Genomic DNA, 12334 nt, shown 5'->3' with positions numbered 1-12334 from the left:
CTCAATGTTTTTGGTACAGATATATCTTCAACCTTTTTGGATCCCTGTTAGTGGTGTTTGCATTATAGTAACTAAACTCAAATCAGTCGCAAATGAAATGTTCACATTCTGTTGCTTATGATTGAAATAAGTGCATTACATTTATTTGTGCATATTTAGATTTCTTGCAAATAAGTTTTCATGGTGATATAAAATACCAAATATATGTGCAGTATACAAGTGCTTTTATTTGTACAGTAGACAATTTTCCAGGAGATCTTTTCTGAAAGCAAAATAATAACATATTAACTGCATTATACAAAACCCTGTTACACAAACAGGATTTGCTACAGCTTATAGTAGTGAAGTATTTATCTAGACTAAGTTTTCAAAACTTTCTTTGTATTTCCGACTTTACAATATCATAAAGTTTCAGTATAGAAAAATGTAAATAATGCATAGAAGGGGCAAATGCCTCCTGCGGGAGGCTTTAATTTGGTCCATCTAATTTCCATTCCAAAGACAATAGCCATATTCTGCATTCATTAATAATTAAAGAACTTCCCAAGTGGGCATTAAAAGACCCCCCAAATAGTTAGATGAAGACAAATGTTTCTTCATTTGTAATGCAATTCTATCTACTACTCATACGTAGAGGTACAGTGAGGAAAAAGTAAGCTTGCTATGATGATGCCTTCATGCAATTACAAGCTCTGGGACATGCTCCTTTAGTATCGATAAAACTCGGTATTGTCTTGATTTTCGTATGTGATCTATTCTGTGGATCTTGTTTGGTGTGTGTTTTGTGTTTTTTTTTTTTTTTTTTTTTTTTAAACCATTAAGCTATTTGCTGTTTAACTTCTAGTATACTCTTTTTCAAGTCTAGAACAAAAAAGATGTATAGAGTAGATGTAGTATATAAGTGATACCAGGACTGCTGTATGATATAAATACATATCATTCCTAATAAAAATAAAGGAAATTTTAGGTTCAGAGTAATCATGTTAAAGGACCTCCTGCATGCTCTTTCTCTTCCAAGTAAATAAGAAGCTACTTAAAAATTAATTCTGTGTCTGGACAGCTGTTGAAAATATGCCAATGGCTGCATACCAAGTCTGTCTACAATCTGAATCAATTTTACAGTTTACCAGTGTTTTCATTAAAAATTTGACATTAAATTTGAAAGTGAGACTAGGTCCCTTGCTGTTTGTGCATGAGTGCTAGATACTACAGGTCAAACAAATGTATCCCCCTGTATTTTGGTGGGGTTTGCATTTGTGATAATGAGGTAAGAATTAATAGGAGCATCGAAGTTGCATTTTTGTTTGTGTGCAAAAAATGAGGGGAAGAAGAACCCCACCCACCTCTGGGAACTTTATTAAATGCATGATTGCAACCATTTGGAGCAGCTGCAAGTAATGGTGTGGGTTTGAATAAAGTGTCACAAATTAGTTTAAAAACAGCACACAGACCTTGTGTATTAGACCCATTTTAATTCACTTTGTAGTTGTTCCTGTTAGTGAATATAGGCACCAGGTTAGTGTTTCCTGCTTTGTCGGTCACCGTAATGTCCTTAGTACACCACTGTTAACTCATACGGAATCTGGAGCCTCTGTTTGTCAAGAAGTGGAGGGCAGCTATCTCTTTGACTTAAACAGAATTAATTTGGACTTGACCATGGATAGCACAAGATTAACTTGGCAGCAATTTCATACAAGCAAAGTTCATTGTTCTGCAACAGATGTAGTGCAGTGAATGCATAACCTGTATGGTAACGGGGCTTAGTGGCAAGCGTTGCTTCCTTCTCAGAAGAGCTCAGTGCTATGGGTGCTGAGCCTCAAAAATGTCAGTCTTCATGAAAGAGAAGACAAAACTCTAGGAATCAGAACTGAAGAGGAGTGGTTGGTTGCTTCTAACTGCTTCCTTGAATGTGAAACCTGCTGTGTGAGTTTGTATGTCTCATCTGCTGAGCCACTGCTTTCTCATTCTTGGAAATACGTGGCAACCAGAGGTTTCAAAACACGAAGTAAATGCTAATGTTTGAATGGCAGTTATCTTCCATTTGGCTTGTCTCATGTCTTCACTAACCTTCTGTGAAGGATTTGGATGTTAAGATAGTAAATTTTGATATCTACTCTTTATTTCTGGCTATGAGGCTTATCTTTGAGCTCTTGTGGATATCCTATGTTTTACTAAAACTTTAATGGCTCAGTTTCATCTAGGTTGAAAGAATGCTAAAAGAATAGAATTGCCCTGTTCTAAAAGCCTGTCTGAATGAAAAAACCTAAAAAACTGGTTGCACTGAGCAGAACAGATTTTTCTGCTTCATGCATCAACATTTGATGTCAGTTTAACTATGCAGGCTTTTTTTTAAACCTTTAACTAGAAAGTGTGAATCATGCTTGGAATGTCCATAGATGAAGTTAATCTAACAGTTTTTCCAAAGACGACTGTCTTACAATAGCTTTGTCATTAGCTAGAAACAGTGAGATTCGTTGGAAGCAGGAGCTTTCAGTTTTTTGGATTTTGACCAGTTAAGTCTTTGCTACCTAGAAATTCATTGTGCCTAGTCTCTTAATTAACAAAACGCGGCAGAACTTCACATTTAACAGTCAGGAGATGCTAAAGTCGTGTACAACGTCAGCATAATTAATAATGCTTTTTCAAAAATACTGTCTGTTCATTTCCATCTTTTCTCTCATTGTCAAAATTTTACTGGGTTTTAGTCAATTCCAGGTGACTGGATATAATTATATGGCTCTACAGGAACTAAGAACTCTGGGAATTGTAGCCTTTTAGAAGCCATTTGCTTTTGCTGTGACAAAATACCATCAATTTGAGATTCTGAAAAATTTAAGAGGGAGGAAAATAATGTCTATAATACTACCCCCAAAATGTAAACATTTTTTAATGACAAGCATTTGAAGTTGGCAACGTACCAATGAATTACAAACTGCTATGTGTTATGTCTTGGTACAACCAGCTTGGAATATATCACACTTATGAGGTGCATTTGAGGAGTTTGTGCAGATGTGTTTGTGGAGAAAAATTCTTAGGTTTTTGTTGCGGACACATATTTAGCTAACGGTCGCAAAAGTATTCCAGACGCCTTTAGAAGGCCTTGAACAGAATAAACAAGAAGACAAAAAAAGAAAGATGCCAATTAGAAGAACACAGGTGCACATTCCAAGATAAAGGGAACTTGGCATGAAGAACCTCAATTCGGCAGTTTATCTTAACCAATTAGGCTGAGACAAGTTTCGCATGTTTTAGGTAGTATAACCAATTGTGTCCTATGTTTAGGCGCGTGTACAGAGTTAGTATAACCAATTGTGTCCTATGTTTCTGCACGTGGACAGAGATAGTATAACCAATTATATTTTAGCTTTTGGCGTGTGGACAGCTGATGTTTAGCTTGACAAGGTATATAAGCACGCTATTTGGGCAATAAAGGGAGAACAACTTTAACCGTATCGGTGTCCGGTTGTTACTCGGCTCTCGTCTCCAGATGGTTCCCTGCTACAGGTTTTCTTTAGTAAAGTTAATTTTTGTACTATCTCAGCAATATTGAAAATGCCACTGTACTATTGATGCCACAAAAATTCTGTATGTGAATACAGAGAGAGCCTGTACATAAATGGAGAGGAGGTGCCCGCTAGACCCAATTCCCAATCTGATGAAAAATGTGATAACATATAACTGCTGGCCGCACTGGAATTAGTTATTTCGGATTTAAGTCAACATATGAACAGTCCAACCTTAAATACTAGCGTAGAGTCTGTTCACAGTGCAAGAATATTTAACAGAAGAGTATAGAAACATCAAAGCTTCTAATCTGCAGGTGTGGTATTACGTACAACTTTCATTTGAGGAATCATGCCTTCTGCTATGCTGCTATTGCAGTCTCCCACTATGCTATTTGTGTCCAGGCTAGCTCAGCAGCTCCCAAATGGGAGGACACACAATTCATCTGTGGGCAAAACTCAAGTTGCTTCACCTAAGCAGGCAGCCAGAGTCCATGCGAAGCACTGCTTTTCAGATTTTTGTATGTTACTTAAAATGTTGGTGAGTCATGCAGAAGCTCTGATGAGTGACTTGTGCTCACCAGAGAGAGGAGATTGCTAGGACACAATCTGCAGCAGGAAAAGGGAAGACAGGTTCATCCACGGGCAGCAGCTGTGAGATGGGAGACCAGAAAACATGTGTTTGCTGAGTATACAGAGGGGGAGCATGAAAGGAGAAAAAGGCATGCAATTGGTCACGTGCTTCCTGGAAACGCCACAGTTAGGTAGGTCAAGACACGACTTACGTGTATTACTGTAAGTTTGTGCATGTAGATGGACATGCACATGCAAATGGTGCAGGTTGCTGCACAGCTTAAATGTTGAAAAGCATCACAATCTATCATTTGCTTTAAACGTTGAACTAGACCCACAGCTGGTAGAAGCTAATGAACTTCATGAAGAGCTCTGCTGATTTGTACCATCTCACCTTTCACATTTGGAGTGACTGTCCCAATTGCTTTGATACTTCAGCTACATTAGCTGGATACATTCCAGGATACTTCTCTGTATCTACAAGTTATAATTTATGCATATTTTTAGCCACAGGTTTTAAACGTAAATAGCCAAGATGAGTGTTCCTAAGCTCAAGCAAGAACAAAACTTATCTCCTAAAGTCTTGAAAGCCTCTATGGATATGTTACAGCTGTGTATTGTGATGTGTGGGTATGCAACTCTTACGTTATTCCCAGCTTGATTTGGTTAACACAGACCCATTTCTATCAAGTCAGAAACAGACTGGACTTAAAGGGAACCTTACTCAGAAAAAAAATACCAAACCAAAAATAAGAGAGACAATTTCTGCTGTTTAGAAAATTAACACATTTTCAAAAACAATGGTTTGTACCTTTAGAAGAAAAAAGCTTGAAGCAGTGGGTCTTCATGTGCTTCACTGTACCTCAACAAGAAAAGAAGGTATCTGAGAAGGCAGATCCTTCTTTGGCAGGGAAGGGGCAGCTAGAGTATTGCCAGCCAAGTTGTCATCTTTCATGTTTTGTTTCTTCATTCATTGGCAGATGTCTAGGGAGCTTAGAATCTCCATAACTTTGCAAAGTCTCCCTTAGTTGCCCCCATTTGAGATTTTTCTTCTTGATAAACACAGACAAACAGAAGGGAAGGAACAAAGCCTCTTTGAGCCAAGAAAAGGAGTAAGGGATGGAGATTTTCCTTCACTTGGGCTAATTGAAATAGTTGTTGCTTTTCCTCTTCCCCAACACTCTTTCCCCAATCCACCTGTTTTGCCTAATCTCTTTGCATTAATATGAAATACCAAGTGATGAAATTGGACAAAAGGCATATTGTAAAGCAATGCTCATGCATTATACTTTTTCCGTTAATTTTATTTTTAATTTATGCCAGACTGTTTTAAATGTAGCATAACCACAAATACTTTTTTAGAAAATGTGCTGGCTTGTTTTTTGTAACAGACATTAATATTAGTTACCAGATTGAGATAGAGCAGAAGTTGTTAACACTTGCTATTTAAAAAAAAAAAGAAAAGCAGAATCTATTTCACTTTGTTACTCAGCACTCCTGTTTCAGCGGAGTATATGCAGGCAGAGATTCTGACTGGCCCAATGATGCTGTCACCTAGGATCTGATCCTGCAAGGCACTAAGCAGTGCAGACCTCCTGTTGTTGTGGTAGAAGTAAGAGCAGTCAGCATGTTGTAGCATTTGGACCTTTCAACAATGAACAGTAGCATGAGGCAGAAGAAAATTTGATCTTTATGGGAAGGGTTGGTTTATCTTTTCACTCTACAAAGTTATTCAGTTAATTCATTTTTGTGTCTTTACATGCAAAGGTAAAGCACAGCCCTGCTCAGTAGCTCAACACTCACACTAATTTTAAATGAGGGAAGATTCAGCCACCTTGGGTTTATCTACTGGCTGTGTATGACTAAAAATGTTATGAATAATTCTGACCCCAACATATAATGTATGTATCTATTAATGTGAGGGTTGACCACTATTGCATTACTCTGTAGCACTGGTTTAGAACAGAGGGTTTAATTTGGTTTTAGTTAAAATTTAACTGCTCCCTTGCTAACTGGGTTACATGCTTTTCTGAAACCAGTTCTCTTCCTAGAGGAATTTCACATTAAAGCTTTAAGATTCGAAAATCATGTGAACATTTTTAAATATTTAAAAACAGTAATAAAAAGGTCAGTTTCTTCTAAAATAAACACAACATTTGAAGCAGAATAATATTTTAATAAAATTAAATCTAAGTATTCACAAAGCATTATGCACATACAGTACATACTGTATTTAAAGCCTACGGATCTTAAATCATTTTATTCTAACGTAGTCAGCTTTGGACACAAGCTAAGCTTACTCGTTTGGTAATAAGAAAGTTTACAATTGCTCCTGAAAGTGATTTTACATATATACATATATATATCTATCTCTCTCTATATCTATACTCCTACATGTAAGTGTAGGTATATACACACACTTGTGTGTATGTGTGTATATAAATATATACACACATACGTACACACATATGTACATATATAAAATACACACATGCACACATACAGGAATGTGTGCGCGGTGTATGTGTGTGTCCACATACATATATACCCTATCTAGGATCATTGTAGAGGGGCCAGTCAGTGAAACCAGATAACTGCAAACAACCACCCTAATAATTATAAACCAAAAATGTGTAAAGTACTTTTTAATTAAACAGATTGTTAATAATTTGTATTGAACAAAATGAACACAGTCTTCTGTATTATATAGAAATTAGATTTATTGCATTTGATTATGTTTGTGTGACAGATGAAGAGTACCTGCCTGCTCATGACAGCTAACTTCTATGATGCAATTTAACAAAAAGAAAAAAAAAAAGTACTGGAAACAAATTATTCAATTAATGCAGTTTTGTGGATGTGACCTATGGTGATATTTTCCAGCATGTGGCAGAGTTTTCCTGTCTCTTAAAATACTGCCCTACTTCAGCTGGTTTGGAAGGAAGCTGGTTTCTCTGTCCTAATTGTTTCAAAACCATAAGATTTGGTTACCTTATTCTTTTTCTAGGTTCAGAATCACTGTGATTTATTGTAAGAAGCTCACTAAAGAAAGATAAATCAGTTTTCCAAAGTGAGCTAGAAGAAGATTTTGCTTGAACTTTAGCTTGGTTAGGTAGGAGTTTTTTCTATGTGAATTATTGTTATTGGTCTCCTATTTGCTCTGAAGACATATCCACAATAAAATACTATTTCCATGACAGCAGTAAATGGTAATCTCCATGCAACGTAAACTGTAATTTCAGAACATGCATGTTATTTAAAAAAAATAAAAATATAAGGTGCCTTGAGAATGCTGGCAGTTTTACATTTGGAACATACAGTTAGTGTGTGTGTGTATATATATATTTACATCAGAACTGCTCAACTTTACCTTACAAGCTTCAGATTTAGGAAAATATACAGTACTTTTGCATATAATGGTATATTCCTTGTAGCCCCTGAGTCAAGTATAGAGGATTTAAATACAAAAAAAAGGAAAAACAGCCATTAAAAGCACTTACATTTTTATGTGAAGTAATAGTATAAAAGTATTATTTCCCAGGAAGACCAGGATCAGAAACATGCCTATGAAGACTCAAGACTCCTACAGTGCTTAGTGAAGATTCTGGCAAGGAAGGGTGCCTAATTGGCTGGAGATAAGTTTTACAATGCTGGGGGGGACGCTCTACAGACCGGTCACGTTCTTGATCTAAAAAAGAAGCCAGGTTGTCTTCCGAGGCTGTGTTAAGATGCACTCCACTTGAGAGGGATTCTTTGGATTTAAGTTTTGATTTTTCAAGGTCTAGAAATTCAGGACACTGGAAGGGAGGAGAAGAAACAAGATTGTAATAATTAAATCAGTTACTTCCAGGCTCAAAAATTAGCACGTTCAGATGGTTGCTGGAAAACCATGTTTGAAAATGAAGCAGCGTACTGAAATATTTTTACATGGTACTGCATTTGATTTAATGTAATTGAATGTAACTCTGTTGATTAATTGTAGAAGCCTGGGTATCTTGTCCCCTCCTCAGACTTGCTTATAAGACATCAAGATACACATATGAACAGTCCTTTCTCAAGGACTGAATATTCTTGAGACCCGATCTAAGAGTATGGATTTCAACATTCTTGAATTTGCAGTTTTGTTTCAGAACATAACTCTGGAATTGCATCATTCTGAACATTATAACCATTTGGATCCCAGTCTCAGCACTCAGTTCTCCTTCACTTTTAAACTCAGAATTTGCGTGAAGTGTACAGTGAGCCTGCTGATGTTTGCCGATGATGGCCATATTTCTGTTCAGAGATATGTGTATATGTTTTGTGCAGGTATATGCATGGTGGGTTTACACATCTGAAAACTACTGCTGCACATTTGCTGCCCTGATAATCTTCATGCATGCGAACTGATGCCTTCTCTATGTGTGGGACTTCCTGTGCTCGTATGTGTTCCAGTATATGCATGAGGAATCTGACACAGCCAAGAAGGCTGGATTTACTAATTGTATGCTATGTGACTGATTTGAGATTTCTGGACATGCAGCAGCCCATTTGGAAATGATATGCCACATCTCTGGCCAAGCTGATAAACTCCAGAAATCCCAAACAAATTTGGAAAATCATCCAATTTTGGTTGAAGAGAACTGGGGTGGAAAACATGTATTGGGAAATGCAGGTATGTCACAGCTCTGTATGTTCATAGTTCTAGCAGCAGCAGGGGGCTGGACATAAGAATGGTTTTAGCCCCTCTCACTTCCCTATGTGTATAACCATCATGCTGCATCAGCTGATCTTGCCTGGCCTGTACCTTGAGGAAAACATAGTCATCGTGCTTCTTAGGACTTCATGAATGGGACCTATGGCAGATGCACCCATGCAGGCAGGTCTGATGCTTGGAAAGTGTTTGTGGTTTACACCCACGTCTAGTATTTGTCATTTCTGCTAACTTTTGTAACGAGCATGATAATTAAGTAGATCAGTCTGATTATAAGATCATTGTACGGATTTTTACAACCCTCACAGAAAATGTGGCCTCTGAAACTGTGGTATCTAAGTCCACTGTGGAGGTGCTAGGTCAAAATAATAATTGCATACTCCTTAAGCTAGTGAACCAGCACCTAGATTGGTATACATTTCTTCCATCATAAACTAAAAAGATTAGCAAACCTCTTTTGATCTTATTGGACCTGTACATACCTGAGATGAAGGACTGAAACTTCTGTCTGTTTTAATTGATGCTGCAGGCTGAAGCTTTTGTATGACCCGGATTGCTGGCTGTTGATACTCTGCACCTGCAGTCACCATGCTATAGGCGGGTGGAATGAGTGTTGACTGCCTTTGCAGAAGCTGCAGGATGGTTTGGATATCAGCAGTCATTTGGGATTCAAGCCTAGAGAAGTAGCACAAAATCAGTTAACTCATGGTCAGGAGTCAGTATATTTTAACATACTGATTACAGACGCATTCAAGAGGGACCTGCAGCTTATCAATAAAGCAAACTATTGCTTATGATGTGACCATGTCTTAAATAGGAAAGAACAGAAGAGGGAGTGCTGAGCCCTTCCAAAGCTTGCTGGCTCTCCCTTTCCTTTGCGGAACATACCTGCATGCTTGTCTCTGATCTTTTTGCTACATTAAGAACAAGTTCATTACTGTCCCTTATGTTTGCAACAAAAAGTAACATGGGGACCAGGTCTTTGGTTGAAATTAACTGGAATAAATGTACTCTTTTCAATGTAACTAAATTGACTTGTACTGGCTGAGGATGGGACACTATTTCTGATGCATCTGACAATTAATTCTGACATTCCCAATGCTAATACAATGCACTGAAATAAGCAGAAAACCACATTTGTGTTTTTCCACAGTTGGAAAATGAAAGATGCTTTAGAGATCATTAAAAAACCCAACAGCCCAAGTGTCCTTACTGTGAAAATTCATTCAGACTTATTCAGGCCTCAGAATTAATGTCAACACTTCTGATGTTCAAATTTAGTAGCTTCTTTCTCTTTTTTTCCCTTTTCATAAATTTGTATATGACTTCTGAAACACTTGAGCTGCTTATGTTGTCCATACTTAGAATTCCATAGCACTGAAATGATTTTCAAATGGTCTTGCCAAGATCTGTGACAAACTCAGCAATAGGTAATGCCTATTGTGCCTCCCCAGCTGCTGGAAGGCTACAGGACCTGCAATGACAGACTGTAATACAGATATACAGCCTTTTGTATTGCAACTCATCTTCTGACAGAGTAAACAAATCTTTGTCAGCAGCCTTTAATGTTGTGAATGTTACTACTTGGGCTCCTTACAGCAGCAGAATTGATCCTGTGCTGACAGATTTTTGCTTTCACCAGGTGCTTCACTGATACTATTTTTTATCATGTTGGAGTTGTCCATTGCCTGTGTCATTTATTTATAAAAGCACCTATGAAATTAATCTGAACGGTATGCCCAAAGGATATTTAGGATGCTGTTTCTTCCTTTATGGGGAGAAGCTGGTATTGTGGCATGAGCTCGCGTAAAGAAAGGCCCAAATCCGGATGTTACAGTCAATCATGCCCTACTCGCCCTCTTGTTCAGCTCCCTGAGGTTCTTTGCTACTTGCAAATGTGCTGATCTCACACAAGCATGATGCTGATGCCACAGGGGAAAATACTGCAGCAGCAGCACGCCACCATCCAGAGAGATTCCATCTGCTAAACCTGGGCCCTAACATCTCAGTGAATAAAAGGGATTTAACATTGGAGGACTTGCATCAACAATTGTCTTTGGCTTTGAATTAACTCTAAAATTTCTCCCTTCTGACTTTGTTAGCACTTGATGGAAGTTTCCTGGTACTTCAAATCAAAGAGTATCTCTGGTAGTCTTTATTCATCATCATTACATATATAACTTCTCCCTCCTTTCTCCAAAATTTAAAGCAAGTCCATGTCATGCCACCCAAGGATGAACAAACAGGAGAACCTTAGATGCTTGGCCCACGGTCTCCGTGAAATTCCAATTGCTTAAAGAGGAGAAACAGAGATAGCTCTACGGACATATTCCTTGTGCAGTGGCTTTCCAGCCTTCTATATCCATTTAATAATTTGAGTGTTATGCCAAGTTCTCTCGTGGAAAAGTTCAGGAAGAAGTGACCATGCTTTTAGTCCAGCAGGTCAGATCTGACATAAGCAGGAAAGAATATTGTGTGTTACATTCATAGAAGACCCGGCAAGGCCCAAAATCCTGAAAGCATGAAAAACTTTAAAAACATGAGAAGACTTAAAGAATAAAATGATTTAATAAAATCCATAACAATTTAAATCTTAGTTTATCAGCAGCAATGATATTTTTTCACTCAAGAAATTACTGAGAACTTGCATGAGAATTTGATAAAACTATGGGTAAATTTGAGATATAACTTCCGTTTCAAGAACTTAAGATTTCAGGAAATAAATGTAACTGAAAGACTACACACTGTTGATGGGGAACATGGAGCTGTTTAGTTATGTGACATTTACAGTTACTTAGGTTACTCGACTTAACTGCAATTAGAAATTACAGCAATTTAGGCTTACATATTAAAATGTCTTTTTAATGTACTACATAGTATTCAGAAACGAAAAATACTATGGTTTGGTTGGCTTATGGTAGATGAAGGAAGCAATATGCAGTTAACCTGGCTTTAAACTGATTGCTAAAATATACAGCACAGAATGCCAGTGAAGAGCTACTAAAGTATAATTAGGGCTGAGTGCGTGTCATAGTATTTGTCATGGAAAAATATTGAAAGTAATGGAATTGCAGAGTAAAAATAATAAAAAAGCCACAGACCTGAGCATAGGGCAATCTAAAATTAAGTGAAATTACATGGTAAATTATAGTATAGGATGGATCAAAATTCTGTAACCATATTTTTAAGATGCTGTAAGCTATGCTGCTTAGCTGCCAGCAGAGAATAGTGTATCAGAGAGCAAAAGAGAGAAAAAAGAGACATTTTTTTAAGCAAAGCTAATAATGTAATCTGACAAAGAAAGCATCTGTTTTCTGTTGTAACAGTTATAAGTATTTTGCCTTTGCATACTGCCATGTCTTATTATAGAGGCAGTTGCAAAAAAAGTTAATGCATCAAAAAAGGAATTTGTCTGCAATCCTTTTTTTATGGGAAGGCGGCTGGTTTACTTTGGGTCTACAGGAAAGAAAAAGTACTTCAGGTATTGAAGACACTGAAAATTGCCATTCTGTGGACATGTGAATATCTAGGAACAGCATTCTGGGTGAGCTGAGATTTAAATCTC

The 12334-nt window shown here is 37.4% G+C and overlaps 1 protein-coding gene across 4 annotated transcripts in view; it reads right to left on the bottom strand.

Moving 5' to 3' along the window:
- Positions 1 to 6231: 6231 nt before the first annotated feature.
- The window catches only part of KCNH7 (potassium voltage-gated channel subfamily H member 7), a 242856-nt gene continuing 236753 nt past the window's right edge, over positions 6232 to 12334 (bottom strand). For all 4 annotated transcript variants that reach the window (XM_052793093.1, XM_052793092.1, XM_052793094.1 and 1 more), the window contains 2 exons: positions 9252 to 9444; positions 6232 to 7873 (listed from right to left, as the gene is read on the bottom strand). In XM_052793093.1, the coding sequence (XP_052649053.1) occupies positions 7607 to 7873; positions 9252 to 9444 (460 nt within the window). In that variant the 3' untranslated portion in view covers positions 6232 to 7606. The remainder of the gene's footprint in view (positions 7874 to 9251; positions 9445 to 12334) is intronic.

Source organism: Harpia harpyja, chromosome 7 (genome assembly GCF_026419915.1).
Source record: "Harpia harpyja isolate bHarHar1 chromosome 7, bHarHar1 primary haplotype, whole genome shotgun sequence".
In the NCBI taxonomy this organism is placed as follows: Eukaryota; Metazoa; Chordata; class Aves; order Accipitriformes; family Accipitridae; genus Harpia; species Harpia harpyja.
The sequence above is the reverse complement of the archived record's forward strand: the minus strand, read 5'-3'. Positions and strand labels throughout refer to the sequence as shown.